This window comes from Dermacentor andersoni, chromosome 7, assembly GCF_023375885.2.
Source record: "Dermacentor andersoni chromosome 7, qqDerAnde1_hic_scaffold, whole genome shotgun sequence".
Lineage (NCBI taxonomy): Eukaryota > Metazoa > Arthropoda > Arachnida > Ixodida > Ixodidae > Dermacentor > Dermacentor andersoni.
The window spans coordinates 94,619,046-94,631,960 of record NC_092820.1 but is presented as its reverse complement, the minus strand read 5'-3'; the positions used below and the strand labels follow the sequence as shown (position 1 = coordinate 94,631,960).

The 12,915-nt window shown below is 46.0% G+C and overlaps 1 protein-coding gene across 2 annotated transcripts in view; it reads left to right on the top strand.

The window, feature by feature from the left end:
• Ufd4 (ubiquitin fusion-degradation 4-like) overlaps positions 1-12,915 on the top strand; it is a 162,077-nt gene that overhangs the window by 59,227 nt on the left and 89,935 nt on the right. For both annotated transcript variants that reach the window (XM_055072666.2, XM_050181328.3), the window contains exons 2-4: positions 1,336-1,570; positions 9,776-10,003; positions 11,921-12,214. In XM_055072666.2, coding sequence (XP_054928641.1) covers positions 1,336-1,570; positions 9,776-10,003; positions 11,921-12,214 — 757 coding nt within the window. The remainder of the gene's footprint in view (positions 1-1,335; positions 1,571-9,775; positions 10,004-11,920; positions 12,215-12,915) is intronic.

The following is a 12,915-nucleotide window of genomic DNA, read 5'->3' as shown; positions in this document are numbered from 1 at the left end:
GTGTGTGTGCATATCCTGTGAGGTTGCTTTGCAGGGTGCAACGAGCGAGCACTAGTCTCTCATCGCTCCCTATGTTGGTTCTGTGTCAGTGTTCCAGTTTCAGTTTATTATTATTTAATTGCAATGAATGGGTAACAGACAATATACAGACGAGGGTCCCAAAGTCAGACTGCAACGGGACCCTCAGTTAATAATAACAATGGAGAGATATATTAAAGATGAGCAAGCTAAGTAAAAGAAGTCAACACAATTGCGAAAAATACATCAAAAAATCGTTGTTCCCGGATCTCCAGATGATGCTTGTGGGAATTTCTGCACGAAGTAAACTTCGTATGACTGGCGTTATTAGCTCATCTCTGCGAATGATGCACAAAGAGCATGGCGATTTGGTTATGGCTCAAAAAAGGGGAAAAAAATAAATACAAATAAACACGAGATATTAACGACATTTTCCCCCATTATATTTGCACCTAATAAAGTTGCAGTTGTTGGAAAGTTGTGTAACCTTTTGCAATTTTGGGAGGAACATATCCTGTTCTTTTCTTTCTTCTATTTAATCATGTGTTTATGCATTCAGTGCAATAATTTCATGTTGTATAAGAAAATATGTAATATTCACACAATGCAACATATAAATAATAATAATGTGTAAAAAATTACCATGAAGAGGAAGGTTAGCCAGAAGAGCGTCTGGTTGACTACTCTGCACCGGGAAATGGGAATGAAAGAATATAAAGATAAACAAAGGTTTTCTGGACTCATATGAATACAAAGAAAGTGGCACTTAATCAGAGGCAATCATACACAAAGCCCTTTGGAGCTTTGTGTGCCATAGAACAGTGAGGATTCCTGCTACTATTCAATTTTGTGGATGGATGGATGGATGGATAAAACTTTATTGGATCTATTTAAATGTGGTTGGGCCCCTAGACGTACGGGAGCCCCCTGGCCGACATCTCTAGGCAAGCACGGTCCACCAGCCAGAGCTGGTCATACGAGCAAGTGACCCGAAGAGCGGCCTCCCACGAGGGAAAGGAAGGGTTTTGTGGGGTTTGGGTTCTTGACAAAGCAACACAACTGGCATCTCATGTGATAGGCTGAGTTAATCTTCACTAGTTCAGTGAAACCACATAAAGCTTCCCATGCAGCTTACCATAGCCGCAGCTCTATTACCCAGTTCTGATTTTCTCCTACAGCACATAACATTGGTGTGAAACTTTGCCATCCTATGAACATTATTGATGAACTGGACAATGTTGAATGTTGCGGAAAAAGAGAACACCCGACCAGAAAACTGACCTCTTTGTTTCCCTCCCTCTCTTTGCCACCTTGCAGCTGCCCACCTCGCACTTTCCTACCAGCGCTGTGCCGCATATTTCTCGACGAGGGTGCACCCGACAATGTGCTCGAAGTGACAGCCCGGGCTATCACCTACTACCTGGACGTGTCGGCCGAGTGCACACGCCGGATCGTGGCTGTCGATGGCGCCGTCAAGGCCATGTGCAACCGTCTTGTGGTTGCCGACGTGTCCTCGCGCACCAGCAAGGACCTCGCTGAGCAATGCGTCAAGGTGCGTGTGGTCATCCAGCAATGGCTTGTTTCATTAGCTTGGTGGCTGTATGAGGAATTTTTAAGCTGGTGTCGTGAACAGGCTGCAACAATAGTTGAGGTTCCCCATTAGCAGGCTTGCAGCCAACCTCAAATGTGTTAAGCTAATCTTAATTGTGATTGGCAGCAAATGTCATCATTCCTCATGGCTCTGTCATAGTTTCATGAAATGGATGAGTCTTCATGGTGAAGTAGTGGTACTTGGAATTCATGTCATTAGCAGAGATTTTGTGGGCCATTAGCTCAGAACCTGATAACATCTTATTCTTTTGGGATTGTGTGAATGAGACCCTGACTGAAACAGCTTTGAGATTCTTCTAATGTGATTTGTCGTTCTCACCATGTTGTAATTTGGCCAGGGGCTGTGTCTTGTACCATTACACTTTAGTTATACTTGTCCTTCGATCAGATGTTATCTCTGGGATTAGTCTTTGGTTGCAACAGGTGATATGGCTCCCTGGTCTAATAAAGAAGCACAAATGCTAGTTCCTGCAAAAAAACTAGCATATAGCCTTTTGACAGCTTCTTTAAATGTGCATTTAGTGAAGGTTACATGTTTGTGCCTCACATGCTCTATGAGCCTGTTCTAGTGCCCACAAAGTGCAATGTTGGGGGTCCATTGTGTGTTCTAATAATCTGTGAATTCTCTGTAAGCTGACTTGTTTCTGAAAGCGTTGCTGAGGCCAACTATGAGCCAGAGCTTTGTGTAATGCCCATCACTATGGAAGCAAGCTGTCAAAAGTGGCTGCCTCCCCGCAGGGGCGTCTGCGTCAGCAGGCGTTTGGTGTGTTGCGACACCACGGACCCGAGCACACGAGGGTTGGACCCTCCCGCGTGTAGCCGTGCGCGGCTTAGCCGTGTCCGGGGAAAGGGGGATCCTGGGGGTTGAGCCGATGCCGGGTGTCCGGACCTTTAAGGCCCCCCGGCGGAGGCAACACACCTCTTTGGCCTCTGCTTCACGTAGACGGCACCCCCGGACTGACCCAGCCGGGGGAAATCGGTAGTTGCCTTTTCCTGTCTCTCTCTCCCTACAACCTTCGTCTTTTTCTTACTTTCCACCTTTCCTGTCTCCTTCTCATTTCTTTATTACTTCCGACCTTCCTGGCAGCAAGGGTTAACCTTGTGTGAGTAGCCAACCTTGGTTATGACATATTGGGTTATAGTGGCAACGTACAGCTGGCGTTTGCAGGCCCTGTTTTTCAGGCCCTGCAGCGTCCCCTTGTTGGACTCCATGGTGGGTGGCTGGCGTTGCTGCCGAAAACTACACGTCCACACATGGCTACTTCCTTCCCTCCACTACTTGATCGCCCTCAGAAAAGAGGGCGCACCGATGAAGTCTTCCAATTTTTTGGCCGCCAAAAAGAATCCTTCCCGCGCTTCCATGTTATCCATTCTGCAAAACCAGATAAACCAGTAAGAACTATCTCACCCTTCCTTGTCTCGAAGTCATTGACTGAAGCCTTTGGTCCTGGATATAAGGCGTCGAGGATGGCAAGCGGGGATCTCCTCTTGGAGCTCCACGATCAAAAACAATATGAAAAATTGTCAACACTAGTGTCATTTGGGGAAACCCAAATAATTATAACCCCGCACCGCACGATGAACACCACCCGTGGTGTTGTCTCTGACGATGACTTGATGGAGCTCACTGAGGCTGAACTCTTGGAGGGCTTCAGTGACCAGAATGTAATAAATGTTAAACGAATTAAGATGAGGCGAGATGGAAAAGAGATCAAGACGAAACACCTGATACTCACCTTCGGCTCAAGTGTCCTTCCCGAGTCTATCGAAGCCGGTTATATCAAACTTCGTGTTCGGCCATACGTTCCCAATCCTCTCAGATGCTTTAAGTGCCAACGTTTCGGCCACAGTTCACAGAACTGTCGAGGCCGGCTGACTTGTGCCAAGTGCAGTGACAAAGAACATTCTTCCGAAACGTGCCAGAACACTCCACATTGTGTTAACTGTGATGGCGAGCACGCCGCGTACTCGCGGTCGTGCCCTGCCTGGAAAAAAGAAAAGGAAATCGTTACAATCAAAGTCAAAGAAAACATAACTTTCAAGGAGGCACGGAGGCGGGTATCATACCTGCCCAAGAAAACCTTTGCCGATGTGGCGCGTCAGGGGGCAGCGTCACAACGGCCTCCGGCGGCTGTCCGGCTCACAAGCAGTGAGTCGGCAGTTACGCCTTCTGCCCCCGCGGCGGTTGCAGCTAGCGCTGCTCCGTCAACCGAGGAGAAGGAACCATCGACCCCGAAGGAGGGCGCAGCCGAGGCTGCCTCAACTTCCGAGGTTCCTTCATGCGCTGGCAACGGCCGGCGTAGCCAAATCCCTCTGGGAGCCCCATCGACCTCCGGGCTGATGGGCGCAGGGGTCTTGCCCTCCAAGGCGGGACTCCCTCTGAAATCTTCCCGCTCGCAAGAGCACGTGTCCGGCGCCTCACAAGAGGCAATGGACACAACACCTATCCTCAAGGCGCACCAAGCGCCTAAGGAGCGTCGAGGTTCCCTCGAACGCTTCAAAAAGAGTAAAACCCCGGTTACAGGGCCTCGAAAGGGCCCTGTAGTCTAAGGCATACCTTACGTTTCCATACACACAGCACTTATTTACACTCAATATGGATACACAAATTATTCAATGGAACGTCAGAGGTCTCCTTAAGAATCTTGATGACGTGCAAGAACTCATACAAAAACACAATCCAAAAGTGCTGTGTCTACAGGAAACTCACTTAAAACCACAACACACAAACTTCCTCCGACCGTATGTCAAGTTCCGCAAAGACCGCGATGATGCTGTCGTGTCATCAGGCGGTGTTGCCATTTTTATTCATAAAAGTATTTCCTGTCAGCGTTTAGAGCTACAAACGCCCCTTGAAGCAGTGGCGGTTCGAGCTGTTCTTCTAAATAAACTCGTCACCATTTGCTCGCTTTACGTACCCCCACACTACAAATTAAACAAACAGGAATTTCAGTCATTTATAGATCAACTGCCAGAACCTTATGTTGTTCTTGGCGATTTCAATGCGCACAGCTCCCTGTGGGGCGACTCTCGTATAGATGCGCGAGGTCGTCTTGTTGAACAGTTCCTTTTTTCTTGTGGTGCGTGCCTTCTGAATAAGAAGGAAGCCACATATTACTCTCTAGCAAACAGAACCTTTTCTTCAATCGATCTCAGCATAGTCTCTCCTTCTATTCTGCCCGAACTCGAATGGGAAGTTACAAAGAACCCTTATGGAAGCGATCACTTCCCCATACTAATACGAACACCTCAAGAAAACGAATATCCACCACAGGCACCTCGGTGGAAGATTGAGACTGCTGATTGGGACAAATTTCGAACTCTTACTGGTATCTCATGGCATGACATCTCCTCGTTAGAAATTGATGCAGCTGTGGAGTATTTTACAGCCTTTATAATAGATGCCGCATCTAAATGCATATCACAAGTAAATGGCCTGTCGTGCAAACGGCGTGTTCCGTGGTGGACCGACGATTGTAGGATCGCACGTAAAAAACAGAACAAAGCGTGGGGTTTGCTACGCGCTTCTCCCACTGCAGAAAATCTTATCCACTTTAAAAAAGTAAAATCCGAAGGCAGGCGAACCCGCCGACAGGCCAGAAGAGAAAGCTGGCAGAAGTTTTTATCGGGCATCAACTCGTACACAGATGAGGCCAAAGTCTGGAACAGGGTTATTAGGATAATAGGGCGACAAGCGCAATCACTCCCTCTGATAAACACACAAGGCGATACCCTGCAAGATCAGGCAGACTCACTTGGGGAGCACTTTGAGAGCGTCTCGAGCTCAACCCATTATTCTCAGTCCTTTCTTAAATATAAACAAACAGAAGAATGTAAGCGAATAATTAGAAAATCCACACAGAATGAACCCTATAACCGGCCTTTCAGTATTGCCGAGCTGAGAGCTGCCTTGAATACATGCAAAACCACTGCACCGGGACCTGACAGAGTCATGTATGACATGATCAGAAACTTACATACTGACACGCAATTTACACTACTTACACTTTTCAACACTCTGTGGGCTGCGGGATACCTCCCATCTACATGGAAAGAGGCGATTGTGGTTCCTGTCCTGAAGCAGGGAAAAGACCCCTCCTTAGCAGCAAGTTATCGTCCGATAGCTCTTACCAATTGTCTGTGTAAGCTCTTTGAAAAAATGATTAATCGCAGACTCGTACATTTCCTCGAACTCAACAATATACTCGATCTCTATCAGTGTGGCTTCAGACAAGGGCGGTCAACAAACGATCACCTTGTGCGCATTGAAGGAAATATCCGCGATGCATTTGTACATAAGCAGTATTTCCTATCGATATTCCTTGACATGGAAAAAGCTTATGACACGGCATGGCGTTACGGGATTTTGCGAGACCTGTCCGAAATGGGCATCCGTGGAAATATGCTGAACATAATCGAAAGCTATCTGTCAAATCGTACCTTCCGTGTAAAAGTCGGTAATGCACTGTCACGTCCTTTTACGCAGGAAACTGGTGTACCCCAGGGAGGCGTGCTTAGCTGCACTCTCTTTATCGTTAAAATGAATACACTTCGTTCTTCACTGCCCCCAGCCATTTTTTATTCCGTCTACGTAGACGATATACAGATAGGCTTCAAATCCTGCAACCTTACAGTATGTGAAAGGCAGGTACAGCAGGGCTTAAACAAGGTGTCCAAGTGGGCAGACCAAAATGGATTTAGAATTAACCCGCACAAAAGTACTTGCGTTCTCTTCACAAGAAAGAGAGGCCTGGTACCTGATCCCTGTATAGAACTGGGTGGACAACAAATTCCTGTTAACAAAGAACACAAATTTCTAGGTGTTATCCTTGACTCCAGGCTTACCTTCATTTCACACATAAGATGTCTTAAAGCAAAATGTCTAAAAACCATGAACGTACTTAAAGTTCTATCCCACACTACATGGGGTAGCGACAGGAGGTGCCTGTTGAATCTTTACAGGAGCCTAGTTAGATCACGGCTAGATTATGGTGCCTTAGTATATCACTCTGCTGCACCAAGTGCATTAAAAATGTTAGACCCCGTTCATCATCTGGGTATCCGCCTCGCCACTGGCGCATTTAGAACAAGCCCCGTTGAAAGTCTATATGCAGAGTCAGACGAGTGGTCACTAGATATTCAGAGAACATACATCAGCTTCACCTACTTTCTTAAAGTGCGCTCTAATAAGGAACATCCGTGTTTCACCACAGTAAACGACTTAACGTGTGAAACACTCTTCCGTAACAAACCCTCCATGAGACTTCCTTTGTCGCTTCGTGTAAGAGAACTTAGTGAAGAAATGGATGTTCCAGTTCTCGAACATCGCTTAATGGCTCCTGCTAATCTATTACCGCCCTGGGAGTGGCAGATGGTAGAATGTGACACATCATTTGTAGAGGTCTCGAAGCACGCTCCTGAGCTTGAAATTGCTATGCATTTCCGAGAGCTTCAATCGAAGTACTCCTGCTACGAATATTACACAGATGCGTCCAAATCCCATGCTGGCGTATCCTACGCTGCTGTTGGTCACTCTCTCTCTGAATCTGACGTGCTGAACCCCTTAACGAGTATCTTCACTGCAGAAACATATGCCGTACTGTCTGCAGTAAAACATATAAATAAATTAAAACTCGACAGAGCAATAGTATTTACAGACTCGTTAAGCCTTGTAAAAGCGCTGAACTCTTTACAAAAGCATACAAATCCTGTTTTCATAGAACTTTACTCGCTCTTATGCAATATTTATCTATCACACAGACACGTAGTAATATGCTGGGTACCTGGCCATAGAGGAATCGAGGGAAATGTGCTTGCTGACGAGATGGCCAAATCAATGGCATCGCAGGGTACTCGCTCTGGTGCAGTCCCTGCTACAGACATGAAGCCTTTCCTCAGAAACAAACTGCGAAGCTACTGGCAACGCTTGTGGGACGCAGAAACGAGCAATAAGCTTCACGTAATTAAGCCTAAGTTAGGTTTCTGGCAGCCAACAACGAAAACACGAAGAACAGACGTCCTATTCACTAGACTGAGAATAGGACACACATTTGGCACTCACAATTTTCTCTTGACCGGTAACGAGCCTCCAACCTGTGGTAGATGTGGCGACCGGCTGACCGTCCTCCATGTCTTCCTGGAGTGCCGGGAAGCCGAAAGAGACAGGAGGAAACATTTCCCGTTTGCATACCGCCATTGTATTCCCCTGCATCCGGCTATGTTTCTTGGTGAAGAACCGCTTTTTAATACCAAAGCAGTCCTCGCTTTTTTAACAGATGTCGTACTACATGTTACAAGCCCATTCATTTCTTAGCGCACCCTCTTTCCAGAGGATATCGCTAGGATAGATTCTCTGTACAGCACATGCCTCTAGGCCCTTGCGTTTCAAGGGCCCTGGTGAGGCAGTAGTGCTCTAGACAATATTATACATCTAGACAATAACATATTTTATATATTGCATCATCCTTTCTCAATACATTTTTATGTTCATTATACACGCCAATAGTCATTCCCATAATTTTATTACTTCTATATTTTATGGAATTTGCATCAACTCTTTTAGGCCCCTTTACAGCCACGGCGCATTAAGACCATAAAACCCATCAAGCACTGCGAACTCATTAATCATTAGCATGGCGCTCTTTGGCCACATCTGGCCCTTGCGCCATTAAACATCAAATATTCATTCATTTCAAAGTGGCTGCCTGTATCATAGACCCTTCTCAATAGACCCTTTAGCAAGATGCCCAGCTTATTTCAAGCTTGTTCTTAAAATGATTGATGGTTGGAGGTTGCTTGTCCATACACGCATTACTCTGTACGAGATGACTAGGTATGGTGAACTCGGGCAGCGGTAACAACACTGCTAGCAACATCTTGTGGCACTTTGTCCAACACTAACATGTGAAGGGTATTTGTGTTGCATGAGTGTTCTTATCTAAGCAATATAAAACAAAAAGGACTGTACGTTAATTGTATTGCTGCCAGTGCTTTACGGCAGCAGATAAGTAGAATATGGTAAGTTGCTGTATTAGTAGCTGTATTAGTAGCTGTGTCCTCACCCGTTAAACCAACCTGGCTGCTCATGTTTATGCTCCCAGTAACTTGGCATTCTGGGAATGGTAATTATGTACTTATGGACAAGCTAAAGCTCTCATTATTGCTTTTGTATATTAAATATGATGGAAGGAAGGTACACCTGTGAGCAAAGGTATAGGACCAGGCATCGTGCTATAAAACTCATTTTCTGCTCTGTCAGTTAACGGAACATGAAATTTAAAACTGCAGTCCAAACTTGGCATCACGAATTTTCTTGTGCATTCGTCAGTTTCAGTTTATGCATTTTAATTACAGAGAAATTCTGTTTCTTTGGCAACCCTGTAGTCCATATACTTTTGCTCACGGGCGTACAAGAGCAACAGCAATGCAGTAGTTCAGTGATAAGCAGAATTTAAGCAGTGCTTCGACTGCCATGCTTTGGGTAATATGCATTGCTGGATAGCTAGACTATAAAGCTAGACTATAACTTTTCTAAAGGGTCGAATCGGGTCTCTTTGAAGCTGTTCTTAATGTGACAGTACTGGTGGCTCAGACAAGTTTTTTACCCTCTTAGTGGGAATTACCAACAGTACCCTCTTAGGACTTGAAAATTGTTAGAATTACCAGTGAAATGCCTTCTCTTGCCAGGCATGCTGCTTTTACAAGTGTTTACAGATTTGTAATAATTGCGCTACAATCCACGAAAGTTCCCTACAATCATGAGGCAAATTTTAGATCTCTGTTCAGATTCAGGGTTCTTGGCTCCATATAGTTACTTTCTTACCATCTAGTTGTACCATCAAAAGATGTGGCAGTTTCAGGGAAGCAAATTTTTGCTTCCCTGAAAAGCACATTTTTTGGCTGCCTTTTTATTATTACCACCTGCTACAGAAACACATGTGATTAGCTGTGGTGGGTATATGTCGACGTGTCAGCTAACACATATTTCTATTAACAAAAAGTGAATCTGCAAGTTGCCATGATCGCTTTTAATTAAAACGAGGTGTTTGCTGTAAGAATGGATGACGCTGTACAACTCCTCAATGTCCGTGATGTGTGCTGATTTAGCTGATTGCCTGTGGACATTTCCCCGCCCGTCTGTGGTCAGGTGCTGGAGCTGATCTGCACTCGGGAGGCCGGCGCCGTCTTTGAAGCGGGCGGCCTGCAGTGCGTGCTGTCCTTCATCCGGGACAAGGGCTCCCTGGTGCACAAGGACACTCTGCACTCGGCCATGGCCGTGGTGTCCAGGCTGTGCGGCAAGGTGGACACCAGCGACGCCTGCCTTCCGGCCTGTGTGGAGGCCCTCTCCCTTCTTCTCCGACACGAGGACACACACGTGAGTCGTTGCCTTCTTCCACGCTGCAGCGTTGATAGCGTCAGTGGAGTTGTAGCTTCAACGTTGGAGTATTTTATGCCTTGAACTATGGTGGCTCCTCACTAAGTAACTGAGCTAGAGCGGGCACTCTCCCAATTAATTGAAATTCAGTTTTCGAGACCAATAGGAATGCACAGATGAAATATGGGGCTCGGTGCAGCTTTGAAATTTCTGCACAGCTCATAACCGGATCTGCTTAGTCTGGTCAGTTGTTTACTGAAAAGAATGTACGGCATTTTGTATGAAAAGTTAACAAGGCTCAACCTAGCAACTTTTGTTTACATTTCTTGCAGGAAGAGAACTCAGAATAGTGAAACTACACCAATATGCATGATGTCAAAGTGACTTCTTCATTGCTGCCTAGTTCCCTGCGGGATAATAAAAAACAAGCAATATAAGGAGCATCTGCGTTGTTAATCTGTATTCATCAATCGTAGAACTAGTATAAGCAGCTTTAGAAAAGTTATCTGTCATTAAGAACTCTGTTCAGCGATCATGATTAGGGGTTATTCTAATCCTGTGCCACTTGGTGGCTGCTGGCAGGTTGTGACATAAGGGTTACACAGTTGCGAGCACAGTTGAACTGGTACTGGCGTTGCATAGGATTTCTTGAATTTTTGCTTTGGTTGCCACTTGTATAGCTCAGATGTATTATTCAGCTGAAGGAAAAGGCCTATGCCCTGTCTTATTTTCTTGTCTTGGGCTAGAAGAACCACTTCGAAAATTAACGTTGTCTGATGTTATGCCTCTGTTTGTACATACGTCTTCATATGATGGAAAACAAAAGCTGCTACTTTGACTGCAGGCACAGATGATGGCTTTCCTCAGAAGTTAGCCAGCCCATAGATGAGGTATAGACACAAGCGCTCGGTTAGGATATTTAGATGTTGTTTTACTGTGTTAAAAAACCTGGAGTCTTAATAAAATGTGGTAAACCAGGAGTTTAGAGGATGATATCTTGTTCATGCTATCTACGGAGATCAACAACCATTTCACATTTGCAAAATGTGAGATGTCATTGAGATGTGAGATGTCAGCTTGGGCAAGTTGTTTTGCTTTTAATACTGGTAAAAACAGTGTTGGGAGGTCCAAGCAGGTGTATACACCCTAGTCTACACCTGTGACTTCCTTTCTGTCCGATGTCTTTTGCACTGTGTCTCGGGTCCTAGCATCATAATCTTAAAATCATGCACGATATAATATGTCTGACTCGTGCACACTGCTCTATGTGCTAATTTGAATATGTAACATGTAATAGTTAATTTTCGACCAGATTAGGAGCATGCCAGCAAGTTTTCTGCATCCTCTATCCTAAGTGCCATGAAAATTATCCACAATTTGACGTACCTTGTTAATCCCCTGCAGTGATCTGTCACAATGTCACATCGTAACACAAGCTCGCAGTTGTGAAAAATTGGCCAGATCCCATGCAATGTGGGAATTGAAGTTATGCCAAGCATTTCGCAGGTAACCGACTACAGCGTCAACTCCGTGGCGCGTGCAACACGTGCCTTGGCTGACTCCTTGAGTCTCTAGATGAGTTCGAGCAGGTGCTCATTGTGGAGCTCGGAAATGCTCAGGGTCAAAATGCTCTCTTGGTGGAGTCCTCACATATCTTTCTGGCAAAGGAATGCCAAAAAGGACATGGCGGTATAGAAACGTGTAAATGTACCAGCATGTCAGTGATGCTGAAATTGTTATGCAGCCTGGTATCGACAAAAGAGGATGTGAGAAAGTGACAGGAGGAACGAGGAGATGGCGCATTGCTGTCATCGTCGAAGGATGCTACACATTAAAAGCAGTCAGAGTTGCCATGAAGTGTTGCTTACACACACACACACAAAACAAAGAACAACCTGTGACCGCCCCACTTTTCAGGTATCCGACGGTGCCCTCCGGTGCTTTGCCTCCCTGGCGGACCGGTTCATGCGGCGGTCCTTGGACCCAGCACCTCTGGCGGAGCACGGCCTGGTGCAGCAGCTTTTGGGGCGCATGGCTCACGCTGCAGCGCCAGCATCCTCGCTGCTGGCACCTCCGTCTGGCGGCGGCATGCAGAGCGGCGGCACGCCGGCACCAGCTGCCACACCAGCAGAGCCAAAATCTTCACCGACAGTGTCCACCATCATCAGCCTGCTCTCTACACTGTGCAGGGGTTCACCAGCCATCACACATGTCAGTTGAGCATACGAACTTGGTTGATACATGGTGAAGTCATTGTAGCAAAAGACGGACCTGAAGAGCTAGAAGTGCGAGTACAGTCGAACCCGCTTATAACAATTATTAAGTGCCACAAAAATACCATTGTTATAACTGATAATTGTTATAACCGGGTTGCATGAAAAAAATCAAAATAGGGGGATGGCAGAGCTGTTGTGAGAAAACTATAATGGCGGGGACGCCAGTGCCCCTCCCCCACCACTTTCCTCCATCCGGCTGCTGATTGTGTTCACTCGTTTAACTGCTTACTGACCGCTCCGTTTGCGTGTAACAAGCCGTGGCTGTCGGCGTTAATCAATGGCACTGCCATAACAACTGCAAAAAGCGGTCATGGGTGGCAAGCGATATGCGAGCAATGCCGAGGCATCGCTTTGGTGGCTCCAAAAGGGGCCTTTTAAAAAAGGCGAGAAGGTTGCCGCGGCAGCCTGTCAGCTTGAGAAATCCAGAAGAAACGCCGAGGCGAGATCGCCACAAGCATCTATCTCGCCATGTACTTTTCACTGGCTTGCACAAGAAAACCCTACGTCCGTTAGCCTTGCATGCTTTACGTGAAGCTTGCCGGCATCCTTCATCATATTTGTTGCTATATATTTTATATGTGACTGCTTGCAGTAAGCAACTCTTCGTAATTTGCTAATGTTGTGAATATAGTAGGA